The 26649-nt window shown below is 48.3% G+C and overlaps 11 protein-coding genes across 11 annotated transcripts; 7 read left to right on the top strand and 4 right to left on the bottom strand.

Moving 5' to 3' along the window:
* Positions 1-609: 609 nt before the first annotated feature.
* Positions 610-2360, top strand: PEX2_040120 (cytochrome P450; the record flags this gene model as incomplete). Its single annotated transcript, XM_016741287.1, has 4 exons — positions 610-855; positions 929-1126; positions 1178-2242; positions 2295-2360. 4 exons carry the CDS (start codon positions 610-612, stop codon positions 2358-2360), a joined length of 1575 nt encoding a protein of 524 aa, XP_016599458.1.
* A 397-nt stretch (positions 2361-2757) lies between these two features.
* Positions 2758-3501, bottom strand: PEX2_040110 (mitochondrial 37S ribosomal protein mS41; the record flags this gene model as incomplete). The annotated part of the gene is made up of 1 exon (XM_016741286.1): positions 2758-3501. The coding sequence occupies one exon, from the start codon at positions 3499-3501 to the stop codon at positions 2758-2760; it is 744 nt and encodes a 247-aa protein (XP_016599457.1).
* Positions 3502-3925: 424 nt separating this feature from the next.
* On the top strand, positions 3926-5197 carry kin28 (TFIIH complex serine/threonine-protein kinase subunit KIN28; the record flags this gene model as incomplete). Its single annotated transcript, XM_016741285.1, has 2 exons — positions 3926-4124; positions 4182-5197. The coding sequence occupies 2 exons, from the start codon at positions 3926-3928 to the stop codon at positions 5195-5197; spliced, it is 1215 nt and encodes a 404-aa protein (XP_016599456.1).
* Positions 5198-6901: 1704 nt separating this feature from the next.
* On the top strand, positions 6902-9823 carry PEX2_040090 (putative kinesin family protein (KipA); the record flags this gene model as incomplete). Its single annotated transcript, XM_016741284.1, has 2 exons — positions 6902-7679; positions 7740-9823. 2 exons carry the CDS (start codon positions 6902-6904, stop codon positions 9821-9823), a joined length of 2862 nt encoding a protein of 953 aa, XP_016599455.1.
* Positions 9824-10101: 278 nt separating this feature from the next.
* On the bottom strand, positions 10102-11251 carry PEX2_040080 (uncharacterized protein; the record flags this gene model as incomplete). The annotated part of the gene is made up of 2 exons (XM_016741283.1): positions 10102-11128; positions 11181-11251. 2 exons carry the CDS (start codon positions 11249-11251, stop codon positions 10102-10104), a joined length of 1098 nt encoding a protein of 365 aa, XP_016599454.1.
* A 550-nt stretch (positions 11252-11801) lies between these two features.
* pxr1 (telomerase inhibitor/ribosome biogenesis protein PXR1) lies at positions 11802-12767 on the bottom strand (the record flags this gene model as incomplete). Its single annotated transcript, XM_016741282.1, has 3 exons — positions 11802-11822; positions 11874-12690; positions 12745-12767. 3 exons carry the CDS (start codon positions 12765-12767, stop codon positions 11802-11804), a joined length of 861 nt encoding a protein of 286 aa, XP_016599453.1.
* Positions 12768-13150: 383 nt separating this feature from the next.
* PEX2_040060 (SacI domain and endonuclease/exonuclease/phosphatase family protein) lies at positions 13151-16796 on the top strand (the record flags this gene model as incomplete). The annotated part of the gene is made up of 7 exons (XM_016741281.1): positions 13151-13463; positions 13522-13717; positions 13781-15419; positions 15479-15778; positions 15847-15944; positions 15991-16322; positions 16372-16796. The coding sequence occupies 7 exons, from the start codon at positions 13151-13153 to the stop codon at positions 16794-16796; spliced, it is 3303 nt and encodes a 1100-aa protein (XP_016599452.1).
* A 780-nt stretch (positions 16797-17576) lies between these two features.
* Positions 17577-17919, top strand: PEX2_040050 (RAMP4 family protein; the record flags this gene model as incomplete). The annotated part of the gene is made up of 3 exons (XM_016741280.1): positions 17577-17579; positions 17632-17761; positions 17813-17919. 3 exons carry the CDS (start codon positions 17577-17579, stop codon positions 17917-17919), a joined length of 240 nt encoding a protein of 79 aa, XP_016599451.1.
* A 320-nt stretch (positions 17920-18239) lies between these two features.
* On the bottom strand, positions 18240-21222 carry PEX2_040040 (putative AP-3 complex subunit delta; the record flags this gene model as incomplete). The annotated part of the gene is made up of 5 exons (XM_016741279.1): positions 18240-20182; positions 20235-20463; positions 20529-20912; positions 20967-21163; positions 21219-21222. The coding sequence occupies 5 exons, from the start codon at positions 21220-21222 to the stop codon at positions 18240-18242; spliced, it is 2757 nt and encodes a 918-aa protein (XP_016599450.1).
* Positions 21223-21729: 507 nt separating this feature from the next.
* PEX2_040030 (uncharacterized protein) lies at positions 21730-22829 on the top strand (the record flags this gene model as incomplete). Its single annotated transcript, XM_016741278.1, has 4 exons — positions 21730-22098; positions 22157-22363; positions 22431-22574; positions 22635-22829. The coding sequence occupies 4 exons, from the start codon at positions 21730-21732 to the stop codon at positions 22827-22829; spliced, it is 915 nt and encodes a 304-aa protein (XP_016599449.1).
* Positions 22830-23928: 1099 nt separating this feature from the next.
* PEX2_040020 (uncharacterized protein) lies at positions 23929-25772 on the top strand (the record flags this gene model as incomplete). Its single annotated transcript, XM_016741277.1, has 3 exons — positions 23929-25239; positions 25296-25572; positions 25627-25772. The coding sequence occupies 3 exons, from the start codon at positions 23929-23931 to the stop codon at positions 25770-25772; spliced, it is 1734 nt and encodes a 577-aa protein (XP_016599448.1).
* Between the last annotated feature and the right edge of the window lie 877 nt (positions 25773-26649).

Here is a 26649-nt window from a genome sequence, read left to right as displayed (position 1 = left end):
AAGGATTAGGGTTTTACAACTTATGTATAGTTAGGTCAGAAACAAAAGAAATGATACATGTAGCACTTTTACCAAAGTCACCATTTACCTATCTATAGTCCATACCTACATGTACATAACTACAACATACTATACAACATACATCGTCCCATCAGGTACGGACCGGGAATCCCCTGACCGGAGTGGCGTGATGTGTCTATATAGCCCATATTAGTTCGGCCTAATACATAAATCTCCATAAATACGGCTAAATACACATAGATACATTAAGATATACATTTAAATAAAGTAATAAAGTAATAAATAGAATAAAATAGAATCAATAGCATAGAATAACTTACGATACAACTTATATGCTTGGCATAGAATCTATTCTAGACCACAGTAAAGGGGCGGGTCTCTCGCCGAATGATATCGGACTTAATTATTTTCCTCCACGCCTCCTTCGCCTCCTGTTTGATCCTCCACCCAACATCATCCCTCTCTCTCTATTTAATTCAATTGGAGGCTAACAAATAGGGTTATAGGGTCATTCTGAGCCCGTTTTCTTTTGGTGTTTTTTCCCCTTCTTTTCTTCTTTCACTCTTCTCCTTTTATCTTCCTGACAACATGGGCCTCTCCGCAACTTTCCTCGCAACCTTTTGCGAGCACTGCTCGACCCAGTCAACCTACACTCTGGCTAGTGTTGGAGCACTGTCATTCATTGCGCTATCGGTCGTGATCAATGTGCTGCGCCAGCTCTTCTTCAAGAAGGCCCATGAGCCCCCCATGGTCTTCCACTGGTTCCCCTTTGTCGGAAGCACTATCAGCTATGGCATGGACCCATACACCTTCTTCAACCAGAGTCGCGCAAAGGTATGTCGATCGCAGATGTGGGGTTGGCTCATAGAAGGATCCAATTGCTAATTCAGGGATTAAACGCGGGCAGTATGGTGATATATTCACTTTCGTCCTTCTCGGCAAAAAGACCACCGTCTACCTAGGCACCAAGGGCAACGAGTTCATCCTCAATGGCAAGCTTCGTGATGTGAACGCCGAAGAGGTCTACTCTCCCCTCACCACTCCCGTCTTTGGCCGTCACGTCGTCTACGATTGCCCCAACGCTAAGCTCATGGAGCAGAAGAAGGTATGAAGGAATGGATCACACCACAAAGCCCGACTGCTGACCGATGCATAGTTTGTCAAATTTGGTCTTACTTCCGAGGCACTTCGGTCTTATGTTCCTTTGATTACCAATGAGGTCGAAGAATTCGTGAAGAATTCCCCCGCTCTTAAGGAGACCAAGGGTGTTTTCAATGTTTCCAAGGTCATTTCCGAAATCACAATTTACACAGCATCTCGCTCCTTGCAAGGACAGGAAGTCCGCGATCGATTTGACTCAACTTTTGCTGAAATGTACCACGACCTCGACAAGGGTTTCTCTCCTATCAACTTCATGCTGCCGTGGGCCCCGCTCCCCCACAACCGCAAGCGCGATGCTGCACAAAAGAAGATGACCGAGACCTACATGGATATCATCAAGGCGCGCCGCACATCTGGTGATAAGAAGAACTCCGAGGATATGGTCTGGAACTTGATGTCATGCACTTACAAGAATGGCACCCCGATCCCCGATGAAGAAATTGCCCACATGATGATTGCCTTGCTTATGGCGGGCCAGCACTCTTCGTCCTCTACTGCTGCCTGGATTGTTCTGCGTCTGGCCACCTGTCCTGAGATTGTGGAGGAGCTTTACCAAGAACAGCTCCAGATTCTGGGCTCCGACCTGCCTCCTCTCACCCACGAGGGACTCCAGAAGCTCGACTTGCACTCCAAGGTGATCAAGGAAACCCTCCGTATCCACGCTCCTATCCACTCGATCATGCGCGCTGTCAAGAACCCCATGCCTGTGGAAGGCACTTCTTACGTTATCCCTACCACTCACAATGTCCTCTCTTCTCCCGGTGTTACTGCTCGCTCTCCAGAGTTTTTCCCCGACCCTCTGAAGTGGAACCCCCACCGCTGGGATGAGCCTGGAACTGAGACTACCAAGGATGAGGATGAGGAGCAGATTGACTATGGTTATGGACTGGTTACCAAGGGCACCAACAGTCCTTATCTGCCTTTCGGTGCTGGTCGCCATCGCTGCATTGGTGAGCAGTTTGCCTATGTGCAGCTGGTCACAATCCTGGCTGCGCTAGTGAGACACCTCAAGTTCTCCAAGCCTAGTGCTGATACACCCTTCCCCGAGACGGATTATTCGGTAAGTGATGCTGTACTGCGATCAATTTGGCATTTGACTAACCATACTTTAGTCCCTCTTCTCCAAGCCTCTGGGTACATCCTTTGTTCAGTACGAGAAACGTGGAGTCAAAGCATAATCGGAGTTACGTTTTAGAAAAGATTCCCATTCACATTTTGATTACATTTTAATGCCCTGCATTGATGCAGCAAAGGTTCAGACCCAAACCTGAGTCAGTTTCACTCTCAGTGGATTTGACTGCTATCGCATCACGGATTTCTTTCTTTCTTCACTTCGAAATGATCCTGCTGTATGAATATCCACTTCTGGCGACTTTGAATCGCATGTTTCCCTAAATGTTTACATAGCTCAATCATATTATTTTAATCGGACATAAGAACACCCTCACTTGAAGAATATGGAAAAGAAATCATGATTGCAATAGTATAGCAATAGTATAGTACAGTTCGAATTTGAACATCCGGGCTCAACAAGAAATATGCAAGATACACAAAGTGGTATTTCACCGTTCACATTCACGCCTTCTTTCTCTCATCCAGCCTCTTCTTGTTCTGAACCTCCCGGCGTCGTCGTTCACCACCATCAACCTTCTGTCCCCGCCTGTCCTCCCACATGCCCTCCTGGACTGAAATGGTAGCAGCAGTGCCATTGGAACCCTTCAAAGGCTGAAGGAACGGACCCATGGGCTGACGGCCACGGTGAATCTTCATGTGCGCAAATTTCTTGATCAGTTGTTTTTTGCCATACTGATAAGTAGTGGCATCAGGTGCCAGGTTGACAATGGCTTTCACCATGCCGGGTGACAGTGTAGCAGAAGAAGTTTGGAGGGCCACTTGTGTACCTCCATGTGTCAGGCCTCTGGCATTAATAGGCACTTCAACAACCCGCAATTGTGCAACACCATCGACCACAGTTTCCAGGTCACCTCCAGGGCCGTACAGTCCATTTCTAAACTTCTCGCGCTTCCGGATCAGGTACCGTCGCTGGCGGGCAGGCTCAATGCCGGCTTGGCGGAGCTGGTTGGAGTTTAAGGTGAAAAGGTCTTCCCAGGAGGGGATTTTGCTCGCTTGCTTAGACATTTCGCGGCCAATCAGCGTGAGAAAGGTTGGGACGTCAGGAACGAAAGGGGTCGGAGATGGCACGAGTGGGGGCGCGTTCTTGTGAAGTGATCGAATGTATTGGTTGGAAATTGACACCGGCTTTAGTAGGCGTGCTGTCAAGCTGCCCAGCGGTGAATTGCGCATTGCCATGACGCTCATGGTGAAGGTGTTGCGGGAAGGATGCCGCCCCGACTTTGCTAGTAACTGTCGAGCTATTTTCCCCCGGAAAATCAGATTTGTAGGGATATCGATCAGGGGGAACTGCTGAGCGATGCCTTTGTAATTGAACGGAGTTCCAGCAGTTGCCGAGGAATTGGCTAGGAGGGTCGCTGTTGACTGACTTGGAGAAATTTCGGGAGTCGCCAACAAAGTCCAGGATCAACAATATTCCGGGACAGCCTATCTGGGGGGGAATGACATCGGCATTCATCTGTCGACACTGGTGCCTTCACCTCAAGATACTTTGCTAAAGATGATCTCTTAATATTCATGGTAGCCACCGACTCTTCTGTGGCTTTTTTAAAAAAAAAAATTCATTCTTGTCACTCTAGAGTTTGACCTTTTGCTTCAAACCACTTTCATCATGGCACTCTCACCCTTTGGCTCTCGTTCGCCATCCATGACTGTGCATTCCCCAAATACAGCAATCAGATTGAGAGCTACTGCTGCACAGAAATCACTTACTGGACCTGCAGCTGCAGCTGTATCAAAGCCTATGCAGAATGGAGATCGCGAACTCACCGAACAACTGAATATTGATGTCCGGGAACGATACGTTAAAGGTATTTGAACATGTCCTGTCTTTTTTGTTTAGGAGCATTATGCTAACAGAGAACTAGACAAGAAAGTAGGAGAAGGTACATATGCTGTGGTATATGTTGGCCACCTCCGACACGATCCATCGTCCCTCGTCGCGATCAAGAAGATCAAAGTCAATGCCGAATACAAGGATGGACTTGCTATGGATGCGGTTCGTGAAGTGAAATACCTTCAGGAGCTGAAACATCCCAACGTCATTGCCCTTCACGATGTCTTCTCCTCCAAGGATCAAAATCTAAGTTTGGTTCTCGAGTTTCTTCCTGGTGGAGATCTTGAGATGCTCATCAAAGATAGTGATATTCACTATGGTGTGGCCGATATCAAAGCTTGGATGGGAATGCTGGCCCGGGGTGTATGGTGGTGCCATGAGAACTTTGTCCTCCACCGAGATATCAAGCCTAACAACTTGTTGATCGCGGCAGACGGGGAGGTCAAATTGGCCGATTTCGGTCTCGCCAGGTCGTTTGCCGATCCCTTGTTTAACATGACCCATCAGGTCATCACTCGGTGGTATCGGCCACCCGAGCTTCTCTACGGTGCGCGACAATATTCCGGGGCAGTCGATGTTTGGTCCATGGGGATGGTCTTTGCCGAGCTCCTGATACGGGTTCCATTCGTGGCGGGCAACACCGACCTAGACCAAACCTCCAAAATATGCGAAGCGTTCGGCACCCCAACGGAGGAGAATTGGCCCGGGGTCAGCAAGCTGCCCTACTACATTGCCACCGACAAGGCCCATTTGGTGCCGTTGCAAGGGCGCGATTTCTTCATGCGACAGTTCCCCACTGCAGGTCCAGTGGGTGCCGATCTGCTGATGTCGATGTGTGCGCTTGACCCGCGCAAGCGCAGTACGGCTGTCCAGTGCTTGCGACACAACTGGTGGACGATTGAGCCCCGTCCGACCAAGAATGAAGATCTCCCACGGAAATCTGGTGGGACTAAAAAGATGGGAGATGATTTGACCCGACGTGGTGGAGAGCTGGATGAGGGCATGTTTAAGAGTGCTGCGCGGCAACTGGATTTCGGTATGAAATAATGACACTTAAGACAAAATACAATAAGTGTACAATAAGTGTACAATCTAGAACAAAGAAAAACAAAGGCTTAAGAATGGTATTATGTATTACTGGTTGCCACCTCAGCCGAGACACTAGATATGCATGGCATTGACATCTGCAGCAACTATTGGATAGTCATCCAGTCAACAAGGACAGCTTAGTGGGAGTGGAGAGAGCATCATCCAGTCGGGGAAAACGTTACGAATNCCCCCCCCCCCCCCCCCGCGATCACTAACCTGTCATGTTGCACTGTTCGCACTTTTCGCACTGTTCAATGGAGTTAGGGCTACAAGCCATAATATAAGCCAGAGGAGAGGGTGTTCTTCGAATATAGGCTCCCTTGCATGCCCTAGATGTATTCCTCGCTTCCAGTTTGAGAGATTTGGGAAAGAAATTGAGATTCTCCAAATACCAAAGAGATACTGGGTATATGCTATACATTCTATACGTTGTAGATGTGTGTTGTACAAATCTATCCAGATGTGTAGATGAGATGTAGATGTAGTTGGGTCACGGAATACCGGGATAACGGGATGTAAATGAGGATCAACGCCGGATTAATTTTAAATTTTGGGGTTGAGATGTCAATCTTTGCTTAATTCGAATAGCCGTTATCTTTTTGGGGGGATTCTCGAACAGGAGTTCATCCCAAGCTTCACCTTTATAGGGAGAGACCTGGAGTTATGCTCCTTCAATCCTTAAGGGCAACAGGCAACAGGACAGGACAACAGGATCAACTCCCGATCTCCAGATCCTACCTTCACGTCGAAATGAGCTTGGGGTCCACCTAAAAAAAAAGAAGCGCAGACTTAGACATCCCATTCGCCCCCTTTTTCCCTTGACCGAAGCTGAAACCTCCACTTGTCGAGCCTATCATTGGACCTGAGATGCCCCGAGCTTTCCAAGGAATTTCCCCTGCGGGTTAACATGTAAAAAGGTGTGATTGTTTTGGTATTCCCCCTTTTTTTGGGGGGATATATATATACTTTGGTTCTATGGATATATGGGAGAAGGAGGGTAATTTGATAGGCCATTGTAGCAAGTCTAGGGGGGATTAACAGAAGGAGAGAAGAGAGGGAGAAGAAAAGAGTAAGAATATGTAGAATATACAATATACGGAGTACAGTATCCAATATCTAATATAATATACAGTCAAATAATGTTTAAGACTATGTACTTCGATACATAAAAGATAACATAAGGTAGTCTGGCCCCGACTCTCTGCGGGGATTACTACGCCTTTTTCTCTTCTTCTCTAGTCTTCACATCTTCGCATCTTCGCATCTTCCCGTCTCTACATCTTTACATCTCTACATATCTACTCTCTACTCTCTACTTTTTGCTTTCAATCTTCATCTTCTTCCCCGTCATTGCAATATCGCGTGTTTGAATCTGTGAGTACCCGAGACCCTAAAATCATAACAGAACATCATAACATCCCGTGTTACCTACCATGTACATTTTGGACGTCTCCCAAGACTAGCCAAAAACTGACCAAAACTGCCGTGGAATCACCCGTTTTATCTCATAGTCCCAGTCAAGGGTCCAATCCTCGTGTCTCATTCGTTTTGCTAACTTGCGATGGAACAGACTCTCAATCTGCCCGCATGGCCATCGCGTTCAGTGATCCTTTTTAAATCCATTACCCCATCTCGTTCAGAGACACACATCACACAGTCGCCATGGCCTCAATGTCAACATTACAGCAGCCCTCGCAGCTGTCGCGGCTTTCAAACCCTCCAGCTGGATCATTACCCCCCCTCCCCAACCCGAAACCCAGAAAGTCTACGGGTTCCGACACGCCGCGGGCCGCATCCCCCTACCAGACTTCCAAACTGCGGACCCCATCCAGCCCCAAACCATCACTCAAATCACCTCTATCCACTTCAAACTCAACCTCCAACCTAAACACGGCTCGGTCAAGTTCCGGTGGGCGCACTCCTGGTAGCCCCGACAAATCTTTGCGCCGAACAATTAGTATCGCCTCGTTTCCTCAACCACCCAAGGCCAGCAGCCGTCCGTCCACGGCATCATCGCTCTCTGGGATTCAAGGTACCGCTTCCAGTGTGCGACCCCAAAGAAGCTCGCGACTGAGCACGGGAACCATGAGCAGCTATCGGAGCTCGAAAACTCCATCATTACTCAACGGTAGTGGAGAGGGGAAATTTATATCAAGTGGAGATGCGCGAGATCCAGAGGCGTCTCCAACTCACAGCAGAAGCTCTTCCGCCCAGGGGTCTTGCTCAACGAGTGCGACCACTTTCGAGGATGCAGACGATGCGATGGGGAAATCAAGCTCTAAGCCAAAGGAGATCAAGGGCAATGTACTAGTCAGCGTGCGCGTTCGTCCTGACAACAATAGTGGCGGAGAGACTCCCCGAAATCATGGTGAATGGTCCATTGATAGCCGGCAAAGCCTCATCTCATACCGTGGGAAAGAAGGAGGCGATTACTTTTATGGTGAGGATGATATATCCCTTAACCCACAGGTCCACCCCGTCGTAACTAACCATTGAGTAGATAATGTCTTTAATCCGCAAGAAAACAACGCCAAGGTTTATGATTCGGCTGCCAAACGTCTTGTCCGGCGTGTCATGGAGGGTTATCATGGAACGGTCTTTGCATATGGTATGACGGGAACCGGAAAGACCTTCTCCATGCAGGGAACAGCAACTTCCCCCGGTGTAATCCCGCTCGCAATTACCGACATCTTTTCTTTCATCAGAGAGACCCCACACCGGGAATTCTTGCTGCGGGTCAGCTATCTGGAAATCTATAACGAGAAGATTAACGACCTCCTTTCCGCTTCCGCTGCCAACGCCCCCGCGGGAGCCCAGCAGGAGGAAATCAAATTGAGAGAGGACAGCAAACGAGGAGTATATGCAACACCGCTCAAGGAAGAGATCGTCCAAAGCCCAACACAACTGCTCCGTGTTATCGCCCGAGGTGACCATGCACGACGAACGAGCAGCACACAGTTCAATGCGCGCAGTTCTCGAAGTCACGCAGTGGTTCAAATCGTGGTCGAGAGTCGCGAGCGAGTGCCCTCCGGCAGCTCTCAAGATAAGCGCTCCGGGATCGCCCCAGGTGGTGTGCGGGTGTCAACCTTGAGTCTGATTGATCTGGCGGGCTCCGAGCGTGCAGCTGACGACAAGGAACGCCGCACGGAAGGTGCTCATATCAACAAAAGTCTGCTCACTCTCGGCACCATCATCTCTCGGCTCTCGGAAAACAAAGATAAACAAGGGAACCCCACGGACGGCGATGGGAGGCATTTGCCTTACCGAGATAGCAAGTTGACCAGACTCCTGCAACCAGCCTTGTCCGGTGGTTCGCTTGTGAGTATTCTGTGCACCATTCAATTCACGAGTGCGGTCAATTCGCATACCGGGGAAACTCTGAATACCATGAAATTCGCCGCGCGAGCGAAGAATAATATTGTCAGTCATGCCAAAAAGGCCGAGGAGGCATACGGCGGCGGCGGTGGTGATTCCGGAAGTCGGGTACTCCTCGAGCGGTACCGTATGGAGATCCAGGCTCTTCGCAGCCAGCTTGATACCCAGGCCAAATCCCAGGCGGAGAAGGAACTCAAATGGGACGAACAGCAGTACGAAAAGGAAGCACAGGCCCGACACGAGGAACAGGTGTTAGAAATGCAGTTGGCTCGGACTGCGCTCAAAGAGCGGATCGAGCATCTCAATCGCCTGATTTTGAGCTCCAAGTCCACCGGTGTAAACAATCATAACAGTCTCTCTGCGTTTGGACGTCTCTCCCGCATGTCTGCAACGGATTCGGGTACGCGGTCACTACGTTCTTCCGCCAGCCAATCTACACTGGGTGCTGGCCATTCATCGATTCGGCCCATCTCGTTCGCGTCTGTCAATAGCAACGATCCCTCGTCCGCTATGCTATACCCGGGAGGATCGTTTGGCAACGAGGAAGAATATGACCTTGGTGAATTTGGAGATGGCAAAGCCAGCTTGCAACGACAGGTCACTGCACTGCAAGCTGATTTAGGCGATAAGAACCGATACATCTCTACCCTAGAGCGCCGGCTGCTCCAAGCAAGACGGTCTAGTCATTCCCGAATGTCAGGAGGCATCAAACCCGCAAACCCCACGATTGCCGAGCATCCAGATGTCTCGGCTTTAGTTCGCGAGAAAGATATGGAGATCAATGAGCTCCGGTTGCAGCTCGATGATAAGGATCGCATGCTTGCCGCGCTTCGATCCGCAACTCGGCATCGAGACTTGGCTGCTGTGACCAATGACTCACAGTCACCAGAGCTGAAGAGCAAGAGTGGGTCTACTACTGGAGATGCAGACAGTCTTGCAGGAACCAATGGCTTCATTGCGCAGTCTGAGAGTCCAGGCAAGCGTCCCTTGTCTGGTGAAAGTGAAAAGGGAGATGCGGGAAAGAATATGGACGAGGTCTCACGCATGCTGGAGGAAATGATTCAGGGCCGAGCAGAAAGTGGGCACAACGCTAAGAACAGAAGCATTGGTAGTGACAGCCGACGGGTATCCTCATCAGCGGAGGTGCCGAGTCTAAACCCAACTGCTCCCTCATGGGATCCAAACCTCAGCTCGCCATTCCGAGGATGAGACCCTCAATGCGTTGTTTGTTTGTTTGTTTTTATCTTTTTCTTTTTATGCTTTTGCGGAAGCTCTTTGATTTTGTTCGATCTGATACCCAATTCATAGGTTTACTTTCTTGCGCGTGTATTTAATCCGAACTATATTGAAGATTCGAGTGTATGATTTTATTTCTGGCTTATCTTGCCATACGCTGTATAATATATGCCCATAATATGCCCATAAAAGGTCCACATGTTGTCATAATAGACTGATCAAACTGTATACATAAGGAGGTGAATGTATTATCATGAGATGATCTCTAACTCGCCATCTCTGTCTTTGGCATAGACATCCTTCCACTGATCCCACAATCGCATCAGCTCCTCCACATATCGAGAATGGAGTTCATCGATGTACTGATCGTTGATCTTGTCGCGGTTCGGCTGCTGCATGACCGGGATAGGTCGTCCAACCACAATATTGAGAGGGGTTCGATAGGGCATCAGTCCGACATCGTAGTTGAAAACCCCGCGTGCATGGAACAGGGGAATGGTAAATCCTAAAGTCTGTTTTACAAGCATCTGAAGCTTATGAATGATCGGGTGCTGATCCGAGTCTACTTGGTCATAGAGGTCATTTTCACCAAAGGCCAAGACAGGCACCAGATCAGCTCCCGTTCGAATAGCAAGCTTGACGAACCCTTTGCGACGCTTCAGCACGAGACGTAAAGAATTAGGCCGGGCATTGAGAGATTCCCGGGCACCTCCCACAACGATCGTGATTGCTCGCCCCATCCCCTCTCCATCTGTGCCTCCTTTGGTGAGGATATTCTCACATGATTCCCGGGAAACACTGGCAAGTCCCATGGCAAGTGCATATTCTCGGTAAAAAGGAATGCGGAAGTTCGCATCCAGTGTCAACAGGGTGTTGGTAATTCCCGGGAAAAGCTTGGAGAAACCCAAAGCTTCCGTCCCGAATGCGGCGAACGCGCCATGGGAGATAATACCATGTGGATGGTATCCAAAGATATACTTCTTTGTAGACGGAAGCGACTCCTCGCGGTGAAGACGAGCAGGGAAGTATGATGCATAAACTTTCCAGATAGGAAGTGAGCGCAAGAATGGGCTACGTCCCTTGAGAAGGCCCGATGTAGCAGCAGTAGAGAAAAGAGATATGTAGACGAGATATGGGACCAGGAGTGGCCAGGACAACGGAATGGCGCAGGTAAAGAAGAAGCCAGTAAGGAATATAGCGATGGTCAAAGTATGACATAACACCACAAATGTTTGTAGGCGTCTCTCAAGACCAATGTTCAAAGGCGCCCAGTGGATTCTATATGGAGTCAGGTCATGGATGAACTGGAAAGTTGTTGGATGTGCCTTACCGTCTTCTTCCACGACTCGACTGAGATGTAGGCGCTGAGGTACGTCCAGCTAACCGAGTCTCTCCGTTCATCGTTGGATGGAGGGAGGGACAACCCTCTGTAGTGACAGAACTTCTGCACAGCTCCCTGTCTCGGCACGAGTTGTAACAATGCAAGAGATGCTAAAGCCCATGTAGATTGCCAGAGGTTATCGGGGCCGTGGTGGACCCTCGGAACAAGCTCTCGGTCGAGGATTCGATGGTAATGATCTGTACAACTTTAGCTAAGGTGTGAGTCGGAATTTTGCACCCCCAATTCTTAGCAATCAACGATTAGGGGCGTACGCTAAGCTGAAGATATGACGTTGGATGTGGGATACCGCAAGACACCCGGGAACGGATCAGATTAGGTAATCTATGGGATCTAACTAAGTGCCCATGGACTTATACAATATGTACAGGATGTGCATAGGATACAATACCTCAAAGTATCAGATCATCACTCTTATACCATGTTCAATGTTGAAATTCTTTTGATTCATAGGATATATCTAGTTCAAACCGGGAAATCATAATAAGTGCAAACACCAAATAACTCCAAGTTTTATGTCCAATGCGCTTCAGATGCAGATGTGCATAAAATCTATGCTTTGATCATGAAGATCTGCTTCAAGTTAGCAAACGTATCATGGAAAATAGTTGCTGCATAGCTTACCTCGTTAAGAGACTTATCATCCATAATAGCTCTCTTCTTCTGGGCGATGTGGCGTGACCGAGTTACATTGCGGCCCATAGGCCGCCGTTCCCTGGATATTGTTGCTGCTACCTTAACTTCCGGTTTAGACGTCTTGTCGGAAGAATCGCTCTCCTCGGAATCAGCTTTTCTCTTCTTGGACTTCTTTTTCTTCTTTGATTCCGAGCTTGACTCGTTGCCATCGGTTTCATCTCGAGAGCGCGATTTCTTGGATTTGGATTTGGATTTGGATTTAGACTTGGACTTGGATTTGCGGGCTGGGGCATCCGATTCGCTTGAAGAGGTTTCGTCGTCCTCGGTGGTCTTGGTGTGTTCTTTCTTGTTCGATTTCGATTTCTTGATTGTTGCATCCTTGGGGGTCGGTGAAGGGATCTCGGCTTCCTTTTCCTGTGCCAACAGTCCACCGCTGACGAACCTAACTTCCGGGAATTTCAGAGCAGCATATCGAGCCAATCGAACGTCATCGCGCTTTTGTTCGTCCTTCTTCAATTCCACTTCACTCTTGCCATTGAGTCGACCAAGCAATCCTTTGAAGGCATCAAGTCCAGTAGGCTCACTCTCTCGTCCGATACGAGCACCCAATCCGAGATTATCGTCCTTTAAGGTGACTTTGATATGGGAAGCGCTGGCGGCAGTCAACAGGTTGGCGTGTGCGGCATCCTTCGCTCCCAGAAGACTTCCAGGAGTCCAACCCTGGGAGCTCATGATCCGATGTCCAAACCCAGTTGTGGACCGGGTCCATTTGGTGTTATTGGGATCATTGCCGATCTTAGTACTCCTACTCACGCATTAGAAAATCATGTGTGAAGGGAGTTAGGTTGAATTCACATACTTCCGCGGCCCTGCTAAACCCATGACGACAATATCGGATCAAGCGTAGAAGTGTTTGGAGGTCGACAAAGACGAAAACAAAAAAGAAAAAAAAAAAAAAGTTGAGAGGCGCGGGATGAGTAAGCAACCGATAAGACCTGGCCCGATGGCCAGGGACCTAGCAGGGAGAAGAGAGACCTTTGACAACTTCCACCTCAGCTCAACAATACTTCTTATACTATTTTGATTTTGATTTTGATTTTGATTTTGACCTTGAATTTTAAAGGTATTTCTTTGCTTTATTCAGGTTCTTGGAGTGAAGTGGTTCTTCTCTGGGATATATAAAATCGCCAAAGTAGGATAAAACTATTGATGTGGAACTAAGCAATGCTACTGCTTCTCTCCACCCTCTGATTTCTCTCCGCATCATGTCGAATCTCCGGGTTCTCTGTCGAGATCAACCTGAACGTACAATTGCGCTGGTTTCATCAGAACATGCCCTAGTGTTCCACTACACATCAACAGATACCAGTACGAAGGACAGCCCGCGCTGTCAAGTTGAGTTCGCGGATTTAGGGGCAGTGGATCTGAAAGGCTATAGACCATTGGGGTATGGATATGGTACACTTGGCCTTGTTACTCTCAATGAAGATGTGTTTGTCTGCGTCGTCACCAGCTCCTCGCAAGCTGCCACCGTGAGACCCGGAGAAACCGTGTCAAGAATTGACAACGTAGGATTCTGTATGTTTCCTATGCAATTTTGCAATCTCCTGGTCGAATTTACTGCTAACGATATCAGATTGTCTCAATCGTTCAGAGTACGAGTACGGCCTAGACCATGAGACCAGGTCTCAATTTGCCGCCGAGGAGGGACTTAGCACGGACGGGAAGGATGTGGTAACTGATCATCCTTTTCTGGCGTTGAAGAAGCTCCTTGGAGATGGAAGTTTCTATTACAGTCTCGATTTCAACCTCACAGATCGCCTACAAAACCGGTAAACTATCTGCTCCTTGGCTCTTCACTGGCCGGTCTCTCTTTCAACTAACAATGTTGCAAGGGCCAACAAACCTGTAGCGTTCGACATTGATACTCTTGATGAAGATATGCTGTGGAATTCCTACATGATCAGTCCACTTCTCTTGTTCCGGAGCCACTTGCCACCATCCGATAAGGCCAAATTAGATGCATCGCAGATGTTAACCTGTGTTATCCGTGGATTTGCCAGTACACTCAAAGTACCAGCGACTGTCTCAATCCTCCCTCATGTGCGGACAAACTTCCCTTCCATGTTGACAATCATATCCCGACAATCTTCCCGGCGTGCTGGTACAAGGTTTAACTCGAGAGGCATTGACGATGATGGGAATGTTGCCAATTTTGTGGAAACTGAAACTATCTTGTGGGTTTCACCGGGTATTGTATTTTCATATGCTCAAGTCCGAGGCTCGGTGCCTATTTTCTGGGAACAAGCTCCAGGCCTCATTCCGGGCCAGCAAAAGATCGAGGTCACGCGATCAAGCGACGCAACACAGCACGCATTCAACAAACACTTTGAATCCCTGGAGTTGGAATATGGTGCAGTACATGTGGTAAATCTGCTAAGTGAGCTGAAGCCTGGGGAAGCAGAGTTGTCGTCCAAGTTTCGACAGCATATCAGCAAGAGCTCAACCCGGCAGAAAGAAGGCGATGGGACTTCTCCACGTCGGAGCCTCTTGCGAATAACCGAATATGATTTTCTTGCTGAGACCCGAGGTCCTTCGGGATATGAAGCTAGTTCTCAGATCAAACATGAGCTTATTAACTCATTGGATGAATTTTCCTATTTCTTGTCGGAAGATTCACGTCGCCCTAACAAAACCCCCTACGACAAAGATGATGCAGTGAGCAGCTCTTCGGTTATTTTACAGCAAGAGGGTGTTTTTCGGACCAATTGCCTGGATTGTCTGGACAGAACAAACCTCGTCCAGACCATAATCAGTTTGATGGCATTGGAGTCCTTTTTATCGCAGCAAGGCGGCAGGCTCAGCTCGGACATGCAGGTTCGGCATTCGACCATTTGGGCTGACAATGGTGATGCTCTTTCGAAGATTTATGCCGGGACTGGCGCCCTCAAATCTTCTTTCACTCGACACGGAAAAATGTCACTTGCGGGGGCACTTGCAGATGCGCGGAAGAGTGCCACTCGACTTTATGTCAACAATTTTACAGACAAAGCTAGACAGAGGACGATTGATCTCCTCTTGGGGAGGTTAACAAATCAACTCCCTGTGTACCTCTATGATCCTATCAATGATTTAGTTATGGAGGAATTGAACCGCCGAACCCCAGAATATTCTTCGCGCAAACGAGTCCGGTTCTGGGTCGGTACTTTCAATGTGAATGGACGTGATGAAGGCCCAGGTACCGATCTCACTCCGTGGCTTTTCCCAGAGTCGGATGAGTCCGACGAAGATCCAGCGGTCTTTGTTGTTGGATTCCAGGAAATTGTCGCTCTGAGCCCTCAACAAATTATGTCCACCGACCCCAGTACCCGCAAGGTCTGGGAAAGAGCAGTCCATGATTGTTTGAACAGTCATTCGAAGACGAAAGGAACTGGAAAATACGTGCACTTGAGGAGTGGTCAGTTAGTCGGCGCTGCCGTTTTGCTTTATGTGAAAGAAGATTCACTCAAGTACATTAAGAATGTCGAAGGCAGTGTGAAGAAGGCAAGTCATTCCGGATTTTCAGAGGGGTTCCAACTAACTGGTACTCTCAGACCGGCCTCTCTGGGATTGCTGGCAACAAGGGGGGCTGTGCTGTTCGGTTCGACTTCTCCAACACAAGTGTTTGCTTCGTTACCGCCCATCTTGCTGCCGGGTTTGCAAACTATGATGAAAGAAACAGAGACTACGAGATCATCGACCGAGGGCTAAGGTTTCAAAAGAACCGGTCAATCGCTGATCATGACGCAGTGATCTGGTTGGGTGATTTCAACTATCGAATTGGATTGGGTAACCCAAGCGTAAGAGAGCTCATCTTGCAGCGAGACTACCAAAGGTTATACGACAACGATCAAGTAAGTCAAATAATCAAAAACCTTTTTGGCACCTGACGTTGGTCTTACATCTACAGTTGAATCTACAGATGGTAGCGGGCAGGGTGTTCCGATTTTATTCAGAAGGTCCAATTGAGTTCCCGCCGACTTATAAGTACGACGTTGGAAGAGATAGCTATGATACGTCGTAAGTACCCTATGAATCTAACAAAGAGGCAACTAACATCTTGCAGTGAGAAAGCACGGATCCCCGCATGGTGTGATCGAATCTTATGGAGAGGAAGCAACCTGCGGCAGACAAACTACCAAACTGCAGATTTGAAGGTGTCTGACCACCGCCCAGTCTGGGCAACCTTTGATTGTGTCATTGATATCGTTGATCATGCACTGAAAGAAAGCCTCAGGCGATCAATATATGAGGAGAAACAGGGCCATGGTCACACTTCTCTTGCAGACTCTGTGTCTCTTTTGGACTTGGATGATGACGAAATCATTCCCCATATTTCTATCGCACCGGGGCTGCCACCGGCAAGCTCTGACAGAAGCCGATGGTGGCTAGATAATGGTGAGTGGTTCGGTCTGTGGGATATGGTGGGCGTGCTAACATGTGACAGGTGCACCGGTAAAAGCCATGGTACAACCACCCAAGCAAGGGTATATTCCAAACCCCCAACGCAAATCCAATCCATTTTCAGCAGATGTCGATTGGGTACCGAGTTCAAGCCCGATAACGAACAGAAACACCGACCCTGTTCAAGATACTAGGAAGAAGCCCATGCTACCTCCACGACGCGACACTTTTGACTCACCCACGAGATCTCTATCACCCCAGGCAGTTCAAGCGGGGAAAATTCGACCGGCTGTTCCTCGAAAACCGCTATCACTAAGTTCTCAGCCGAAAATCGAGACAGCATCACCGAGCCAACCCACATTATGGCAGGACAGTCCAGGGAGTGACGTGACTGCTGATGCGGGCTCTACAGATCTTCTCAGTGACTCGACCAGTGAACAGATCGAGTGGAAGCCACTTCTCCAATGATAACGGCCCATTAATGTATAGACACAATCTCTCGAGATATCCGATAGATTCTGGACATGGATCATTACTGTAGCGATATTACAGATGATTTTCACGAATGAGTCTTAATATTGCAAAATAAACCAGTAGCTAGACCTGGTATGTATTGAAGTAATTAACATCATTGACTCTCTCTCCTTTATACCTCGGCGTCAAAAGCCCGACTAAGATGACTAAGTCCACTGATGTCATCCCTGACCGCCCTGTTCTCCAATACTTCACACCGCCTTTGGAATGTTATCCCCCGTACGGAGTATAGATATGTGTATATATATCCATGGACATCAACGTATATGTGTCTCCTATAGCAGTAAAAGAGCTACAGAATTATCTATTCAAGAAGTAAAGAAACACAGAAGGGTATGTACCTTATGGCAGAGACGAAATGAGACCAAAACAAGCTCTTTTCTCTGCCTCTATCTTTGTTTATAGCTTCAAATTCTTTTTCTTTTTTTAAAGAAAAAAGCAAGGATAGCATGACGAGATTATAATGTTAAACATTAAACATTGAGTTGAAGACTACATACAATTATATTCTTCTCATATATCGTATATTTAGCCTAGGGATTGAAAACCATTTAATTTCAGGGGGTTGTTTCTCTTCCCCCTCAAAAAGTGTATATAGTAACGTGTCTCCTCAAAAAACAACGTGGCCTTTTTTTTGCCGGCATATTCACGTCTTTGAATCATCCCTTTCCCATCCATCTGTCTTCCTCAAATCTCTCCTCTACACAACCCATCATGGTAAGTAAAAAGGTTACAATCCTGCCGTGGATGACGATTTAACACATTCCAGGCACAAACACCACAACAACGTCGAGCAAACGACCGCTTCGCAAAGACCGAGGCCGCAAAGAGAGGAAAGGCGCCAACGACAATTAAGCCGAAGAAGAATACAAAGTCACCCCTCTCAGCAAGCTGGGTTGGTATGTATCTAACTCGCCTATGAAATTGAATCATGCTCAAATATTTCCCAGTGTTACTCGCTTTTGTTGTTTGCGGCGGTCTTCTTCTAGAGCTCCTACGAATTGTCCCTGACCTCTGGTCTACCGTGGTCTCATGGTTCACCCGGATCATAGGATAAAATGGACTTCAAGCGATGATTCCCCCTACTGCGCCAATACCCCAGCTTACAACCTTCCGATATGTTTTGAGTCAGCATGACCGATCATCCCCCATACTTCTGTCCGATCCCACTTGATCCCACTTCGAGTGGTCAATGGACTAGGGAACAAGGGATGGATTTGGGGACAAATGAATATCAAAATCAAGTTGGTTTGCATGTCAAAGAGCCCTTTTTTCCCTTCTTCTTCTTTTGAAATATGTATTATTTGATTTGTATCTCACTGTTGCTTGAGCCAAATACCACACGTGTTGCAGGATTTACTCCGTCTGGAAGATATCTTAATTCTCGCCTGATATCTTTTCTGATTCCTGGGCCTTCTTCTTTCTCTTCTTCTTCCCTGTTGCAGGCTCCGTGGGGTCTTCAACCACTGTGCCGGCATCTCGGTCTGAAGAAACGTGCTTTTTCGTCCTCTTCTTCTTCTTGACTAAGGTTCCTTCTGCCGGAGTGCCCTCTAGTTGGATTCGCTCCGATTCTCGCTGCATCCGCAAGCGTACTTCCTCCACTTGTTGCATTGCCCGGGCCATTTCTGTGTCCCCTTCATCCGCGGGGACTTGGGGAGATGGGCCTTTTGCCAAGGACAAGCTTCCTAGACTGCTCGAGTCAACTTGGAGTAAAGAGCGCTTATACGTAGGGTGGTCATCACCAGCACCCTTGGGCTTAGAGGTGTCTGTCAAAGAGTTTTGGGTTTCAAAAGTCTCATCGCCAGCTACTACCAATTTGCTCACAGGGGGGCGACGGCTTCTTTGGCGATCGAAATTAACATGGCTGAGCTGTTCATCTCCCAATTTCAGGTCAACTATGGGGATGGAATCAATGTCCAAGACCTCGCCATTGGATGTGTTCAGAGCTTCATGGAATGGCGTAGACGTGCCAGACGACTCTCCAGAAGGCGCAATATAGAAGGGATCATCCTTGAAGCGTTCCCTACGCTCAAGCATTCTTCTTTGTACTGTAATAGAGGATTCCACTGGAGCACCGGTAAAGTTTTGATATGACGCATGGGGCTGCAAATCAATCGGTGCAAGGTCACGAGTCTGCTTGTTAGGAGACGAGAGTTCAGGAAGATGATAGAAGTCCGACGTTTCCCAAGACTTTGACTCGGGTGATGATGGGCTATCCAGGTTGCGAAAAAGACCTGGCAGATCGTGGCTGAATGGCTCATCTAGGCGAAGGCTATCCGGTAAGACAACCTTCTTCTGGGCACTGGTCGCAACAGGGTTGAGTTCGAGCCCTGTAAACAGGTTTGGTATGACCGAGGCGAGAAGAAACGGGACTTCTTCTGTATCGGAAGTCAATTGCTCGGCTGCTAGGCGGAGGACTTCTAGGAACTCGATGGCTCGCTCTTGGACATCCAAATCAGGATGGGGCGCCAAAGCTTCGAGGAACTCAACGACTCGAGCAAGTAAAAGCGACATCTCACTTTTCCAAAGATCCCCTGGTTTGCTGGTCTGGCTAACCTGAACAAACACCTTTGGAATGGCTTGTAAAAACAGGGGAAGAGTACTGGAGGGAAGCGATGCATTAGAGATGTCAATCAATGACAGTAGTGTCCGACTAGGCGACAGCAGATATTCAGCGTATTCACCAACAACCCAGGCGATAGGGCCTAAAACACCATCTCCAATAGTTGAACCGGAAGGGAAGAAAGTTGATCTGTTGTCGACGAACATAAGAGACTCGGCTGCTCTTGTGGCCTCCATGCGCACACCTTTTACCCTTACAGCAACATTTCGAATCTCTGTCCCTATTCGAAGCGCCGCGTTCATCCTCAAATTAGGTATAGCCTCTTGCTCTTTCGGATGACCCCAGTCGTCTTCACTCTCCGACGGTGGGAGAAGTCCGACTAGTTGGACTAGCACAGCGACATACCACTCAAAGTCAACAACTTCAGAGTAGTTCTTTTGAGAACAAAGATCCAGGATCCGGTGAACTACTTCAGTCTGGTAGTCGTTGGGCCATAAGGTTGGGGCTTTGGGGCTTTCGGGCGTATCGACCAATTCAGCTGCAGGGACAGAGGCTTGTTGCAGCTGATCTAACAGACGGTTCACGACTGACTGGAGAGAATCGCTGGTAACTATTCCAACGGCAAGGTCTAAAGCCTGCAATCGGATAGAAACGTCCGCATCCTCTAGACAATCCATAATGACGTCCTGCTGCATGGAAACCAACGTTGGGTGCGTGGCAACAATACGGTTCAATGCAAGAAGTGCGACATATTTGACTGCCTCGATGGTCAGTGATCGTATATTGAAACGCAATGAAAGGATACTCACGATTAGGGTCACTATCCATAACTATCATACCCCGCAATTTCCCCACGCAAAGAGTGGCGACTTCGTCCCTTTCCTGGAGATTCTCTTCGCCGTCCAAGATGCCCCCTTGGATGATGCCATTGATACATTCATAGAGCAGAGACATTGCAGAGGTGGTTTGAATGATATTTGTCAATGGACGCAGGAGTTTGCGAGTCAATCTTGGCTCTAGCGGGGTTAATGTTGCAAACTAGAAAAGTCAGAGCGTTCTCAGAAGACAGTCATTACATGGGGTTGGGGGGATAGGGGACTAACAAGTTTGATAATTTTGATAGCCATCCAATTATTGCCGCTATCAACCAGAAGCTCAAAGAATCGAGGTGCCAGAGGGAGGAAGTCATGAGGTCGTCGCCAACCAAGCTCACAAACAACGTTGATCGCCGCAGTAGTGACACTACCATCTTCTTGATCGTCCATCAAATGGTCTTTTATCTTGGGCCATGCCAACTTCAGGGCCTCGGGATACACCAAAGCAAGCCTATAAAGACAGACAATCGTTTTTTTGCGCACCACAGGGCTTGAGTGTGAAAGTCGGGAGAGTAGATCGGGAAGTAGCGACATTGCTAGGGAAGGTGTAATGATGTGCGGCAAAGTAATCAGAGGAAGTGACATGTTGGGAATACTGGAGGTGACAATATCCTGTGAAGATTATTAGCGACTAGAGGGGAATTTGAAGCCACGCAAAGTACCAACCTTCTTCAGCAAGTTGGTTGCCAGCATCAGAACTTCGGTGTCTGGGCGAAAGCTCTGTACTGCTCCGAGATACCCGACTCTTTTCTGGAGGTATTTGGCGGATGACATGACTTCCAGAACGTGAAAAGAGGCCCATGACATGTCATACCCAAACATTTCAAGATAGATGAGCTTCAAGAGGGCTGTGGCCTTTTTGTCTACTTATAGATCAGCACCAAGTTCATTGCCGGGTGAATAGGTGGAAGTGAGTACCCATGTCTTGTGTTTTGATCTCGGCCTTGCATTCACGCAATGAACTCTGAATGTATTCATTTTCACCTCCCTTATGACCCCGTAGGCCTTTGATGAGGTCATAAAGCGACTTTTCGAACCTAGGGTACTAGAAATGAGCCTTGGCCAATTGAGAACAGAAACATGAGGGTACCCACATCGTGTCGGAGCTATCAATCGTCACGAGCTGGAGTCAAGAGAAGAACAATAATGAAGCCCCCTAGTAAGACTGGAAGTACATTAATAATTGGGCAGTCAGATCAGCCATAATTCAGAACGAGAATGAAAGGTGTTAGTGCAAGCAATCCGAGCTCCGCGGGGTGGAGAGTTGGCGTTTGGGGATCCTCGATAAGAGATCGGATCACGGGACTGTGGCCAATTAAGCTCCGGTGCACTCTGTTCTCTCAACATCCGTTTTAATTAGATCACCCCTGGTCTTGAATAGCGTTTCTCTTTTTTGTAAAAAAAGGGCTATTATTCTTGACAGTCTATTATGGCTGGTCCCGTTGCTGATATCCGCGAGATCAGCGGATCGGATCTGATCTCTGCTCTTCATCTTGCCCAACAAGCACCAGCAATCCTTGGCCAGGAATCTGGGTCTGGGGTTACCTCATCCAATTCTTCAGAAACTGCAGATTACTATGCACGACTAGAGCAGCTTCTGTTGGCCTGTCTTCGGACGGGAGATGACGAGTCAGCACATACCTGCCTGAATCGCCTCAGCCTCCGGTTTGGACCCTCTAATGAAAGGATTATGGGGCTTAGAGGCCTTTACGAGGAGGCAACCGCCAAGGATCAGTCGGCGCTAGAAAAATGCCTGCAGGAATACGACAACACCCTGTCACAGAGTCCAGTGAATGTGGTCAGTATTGGTTGCAGGTCTGTGGTTATGGGTTATGCAAGACTAACCATACATACAGCCCATCCTAAAGCGCCGGGTAGCGTTGTTACGCTCACTCAATCGGCCATCTGACGCAATCTCTGGTCTTATTCAACTCCTCGATGCCATCCCTACCGATGCCGAAGCTTGGTGTGAACTAGCCGACTTGTATCAATCACAGGGGTTGGGTTCCCAAGCCATTTTTAGCCTTGAGGAGGCTTTACTCATTGCTCCTAACTCTTGGAATGTATGCATGCACCTTTTTTTTATCTTTTTTTCTTCACTTATTATCATCACTAACATGAAAATGTAAGATTCATTCCCGCCTCGGTGAACTGCTATACATCTGCGCCTCCGAAGGGGACGCATCCCGGCTCCTTGGGAGGTCGGTGCAGCACTTCAGTCGAAGCATTGAACTTTGTGACGACTACCTACGAGGATTCTATGGATTAACTTTGGTAAGTCGGCAAATAACGATATTGACTCATTTCTATTCTAACCCAGGTTTTCCCCTGTAGGCCTCAACTCGGATGCTTGACAATGATTACGCAGGCGTATCAGGTCAGCTTTCCAAGAAGACCCTAGAACGATTGAAGGCCTTTGCGCTCCTAAAGTTGGGCGAAATTGTTGAGTCACGGTCGATCGATGACCAACATTGGGCATCGAGTCGAAGTGAGCTGATTGCAGCCAAGGAACTGCTGAATCGCCAGTGAAGTAATATTCAGGCGGCTTAAAACCAAGCCTCCTTTTGATTTGACAGGAATACCCTAATAAAAAACCCCCCCCAATATGTCTAGAGTGTTCCATTAAAATGTATGGAGTCAGATATGGAGTAAGTGGATAAGAGGAGTATAGAGAGAGAGAGAGGGATATTGGGCATTTTCGTTTGGGCAGAAGAAAAGTGTTTTAAAAAATAACACACACAAAAAATGCCCAACGGGCCTAATAAAGGTTCATCTATTTGAGAAACTAAAAAAGGACTCTTCTTTCTTTAAATAATTTTTTTTTTCTTTTCTGTATAGTTATATACCCTGGAATTGGTTGTTTTTCTATCTACATTGTATACTCTTCTACTGTATACCCCTACTTTCCTATCCCTCTATCAAAGAAGGGGATATCTATCTTTTTGGTTTTTCTTCCTAATTCTTTTATCCTTCTTTTGATTCTACTCTATTCAACGAGATCAGATCAAAAGAGAAAGAGACGAAAAGAAGAAAAGAAGGGGGGGGAAAAGAAGAGAAAAATAGTCCATGCGCAACCAAACCCCCCGCGATCATTTTGACCTCTGACATATTTCCTCTCCCATCCTTCTCTGGTCAATCCCTACTTGGGTATTCCCTCCTCACTTCGCGCATGCGAGAGAGTGAGAGGATCTATTTCTCTTTTATATTCCCCGAGGTTTCTCATTGTCTCTATGACGTATGTTGTTTGGCTTTTGTTTTCCCTTTTTTTTCTTTCCCTATATCCCTATATCCCTCTATCCCTCTCTATCCCCCCCTCCCCCTTCTTTAACAAAACTCTCTTTCTCACCCTTACTTTCTCTCTCTCTACAGGCTCAGTATCTCGATTGATCCAGACCCCCACGGTTCGGATCGTTCTTATTCCGACGACGAGGGCTCGTCTGGTGTCCATGTACCTACATCTTCCGAGTTAGAAAGTCATGAGTACCTGGATCATGATGAGTGGGCACATTTGCCATATCCGGATGAATTGAAACCATCTGATTCAGCCTCTCGACCAAGAACTTCGCACCGCAGTCGTCCGCCCCACGGTTCACGCTCCGCTTCGGGCCATCGCCCAACATCGCGACGTATGGTTCAAGAACATAAGTCGTTCGCCCCTCGAGGCCGAAGACAACAATCACCAGATTCCCCCGATAGTGCCGATTCCGCCGACGAGTACCCCCCCACTTTTGGTCGAAATGATCGGAGGGGTTGGCAACAACCTATGCCACCTGCCCCTGGATACGCTCCCAGCCAGTCCTCTGGTCCATCTTACACTCCCTACCCTCCTCCCCCGGGCCATGGCCCGTATGTTCACCACAATCCTCCCCCGATTACATCGGAACTCATGAGAATTCCTCACCCGGGCCAACCCAACCCCTACGGTGCTCCTCCGCCTTATGGATACCCACCTCAATTCCAACCTGGGTCTCATTTTCTTTCCGATCAATCCCAACTACATCCACGACATGTGCCTCGCCAGCCGCCTCAAATGCACAATCCAATGCACAATCCAATGCAGCCGCCAATGCAACCGCCAATGCAACCCCCAATGCCAATGCCCCACGCGATGGGCCCTCACGGTCCCCACTCCCCTTACCCTGGATATCCCCACGAGTTGATGGCCTACGGCCAGACCGGTTTCTATCGAGATCAACCCAGCTATTTCGGGGGACCGATCCCGGGCATGATGCCTCCTCATTATTGGCCACCCTACCCCCCAGTGCCTTCTCCTCCGGCGCAACCCAAACCTAAAACCCCCCCACCCCCAACTCCTGCTCCCGAACCTGCTCCAGCTCCAGCTCCGGCTCCAGCCCCGGCCCCTGAACCTGCTCCGCCTCCGCCTCCACCTCCACCTCCACCTCCGCCAGTCGACACTGCCAAAGATGAGCAAATTGCGAGGCTAGAGAAGTTGATTCTGGACGACCGTCTAGACCGCGAAGCGAAAGAGCTTGCCAAAAAGCAGGCTATTGAACGCGCCGCCGCCGAGAAAGCAGCTCAGGATGCACAAACCGCGCATGATAGGAAGATTACCCAGGAAGCTGCGGCGCTTGCTCGAGCGGATGCCGAAAAAAAGGCAGCAGAGGATGCCGCAAAGGCCAAGGAGGAGGCGGAGAAAGCCGCCGCAAAGGCCAAGGAGGAGGCGGATAAAGCCGCTGCAAAGGCCAAGGAGGAGGCGGATAAAGCCACCGCCATGGCTGCTGCTGAGGCTGCAGCTGCAGCAACTGCCGCGGCCAATGAAGCAGCTGCCAAAGCGGCCGCAGCGGCTGCTGAAGCGGCTGCTAAGGCCGCCGAACCGCCGCCACCACCACCTCCTCCAGAAAAGAAGCAGCCTATCAAATTCAAGGATGCTGTTGGGAGAAAATTCAGTTTTCCATTTGAACTATGTGCTACCTGGCAGGTACGTCAACCCCTCGCTCCATTTATATGGTTTTCTTGTTCTAACTTCGGTTACAGGGGATGGAAGAGCTCATCCGGCAGGCTTTCCTCCATATTGAGGTCATTGGACCTCATGTGGCCGAGGGCCATTATGATCTTATTGGCCCGAATGGCGACATTATCCTCCCACAGGTTTGGGAAACTGTGGTCGAGCCTGATTGGGCTATCACTATGCACATGTGGCCAATTCCCGAGAAGCCAAAGGAGGACCCCCCTCCTCCTCCTCCCCCTGCGCCAGAGCCTGCCCCGGTAAAACCTGCCGATCCACCCGCCGAGCCGAAGAAAAAAGCAGATGGTAAGAATGTCGCTTTCAAATACTCTCAGAGACATACGCTTACCTTGTCTCTAGGCCCTAAAAAGGCTAAGGCCCGAGGACCAGATGTCCCAGGAAGTTTCGCGATGTGGATGTTAGGTGGCACCAATCGCCGGGGGGGTAAAGGGGGTCCTAAAGTGGAAAAAAAGCCTGATGCCCCTCCCCCAGCACCCGCACCATAAAAAATTGATTCCCGCCCATTGCCCTGTTTAGGTTGAGGTGATGATTCGATTGTTTTCAGGTCGCTTTTGGCCACTATACCCATAGACCTTTTGGGCAATGGAGAGGCATGAACATTGCTTTGCTAATATCGCTTTGGAAAATGATGACGAATATGATCAATGCCTGTAGTATGTTATATGACATCAACTTTGGATTACGCCGGAGCCTGATAATAACTAAAATATGTCTTTTTGAGCTTCCACATTTGTTAAAGTGTCATTCGATGTAGCCATATATAAGATAGAGTGTCATAGGTGGAAGAATAAGTCACCCTTGGTGAAAAGATTAGACTGCGCCAAAACTGTTAGTAGCTATAATCGAATCACTGCGCTTTACTAGAGTAGAGATCCTACTACATAGTAGAAGTGACTTGATTGGTGTGGGTTGTTATTACATAGGGGTTCAAAAGTATCTTCCCACTTTGCCCCACTATAATCACCCCAACAACCACCCACCATTTTATTTTTCTTCCTACACCCCCCCAAGTCATCAAATCCAAATGCAAATAGGCTCTAGGCCTACAAAATTAGCTGAATTAAGCCCAGTACAAAGGCCAGCTATTATATTTGGCCATAAGAATAGGATTTCGCAGTCAAAACTAGCTAATGATTTTGGTTGCAGCCGCAGGACTATTTACAATACACTTAAGCGCTTCGAAGAGCACCAATCTATCAAATCCCTCCCCCAAAAGGGCCGTCCCTAAATCCTAAGCCGTCGATCTTGCTATTACCTATATCTTTAGGCCCACCGGTACCCGTTTTAGACCTATAAATAGCTTAGTTCGACAGTACCTAAATACCTATCAAACTTAACTATACAGCGAATCTTTAAGTAATT

The sequence above is a fragment of the Penicillium expansum genome, assembly GCF_000769745.1.
Source record: "Penicillium expansum strain MD-8 chromosome Unknown contig132, whole genome shotgun sequence".
Classification (NCBI taxonomy): Eukaryota; Fungi; Ascomycota; class Eurotiomycetes; order Eurotiales; family Aspergillaceae; genus Penicillium; species Penicillium expansum.
Note: the sequence above shows the minus strand (reverse complement) of the source record. Positions and strands in the feature narration are given on the sequence as shown.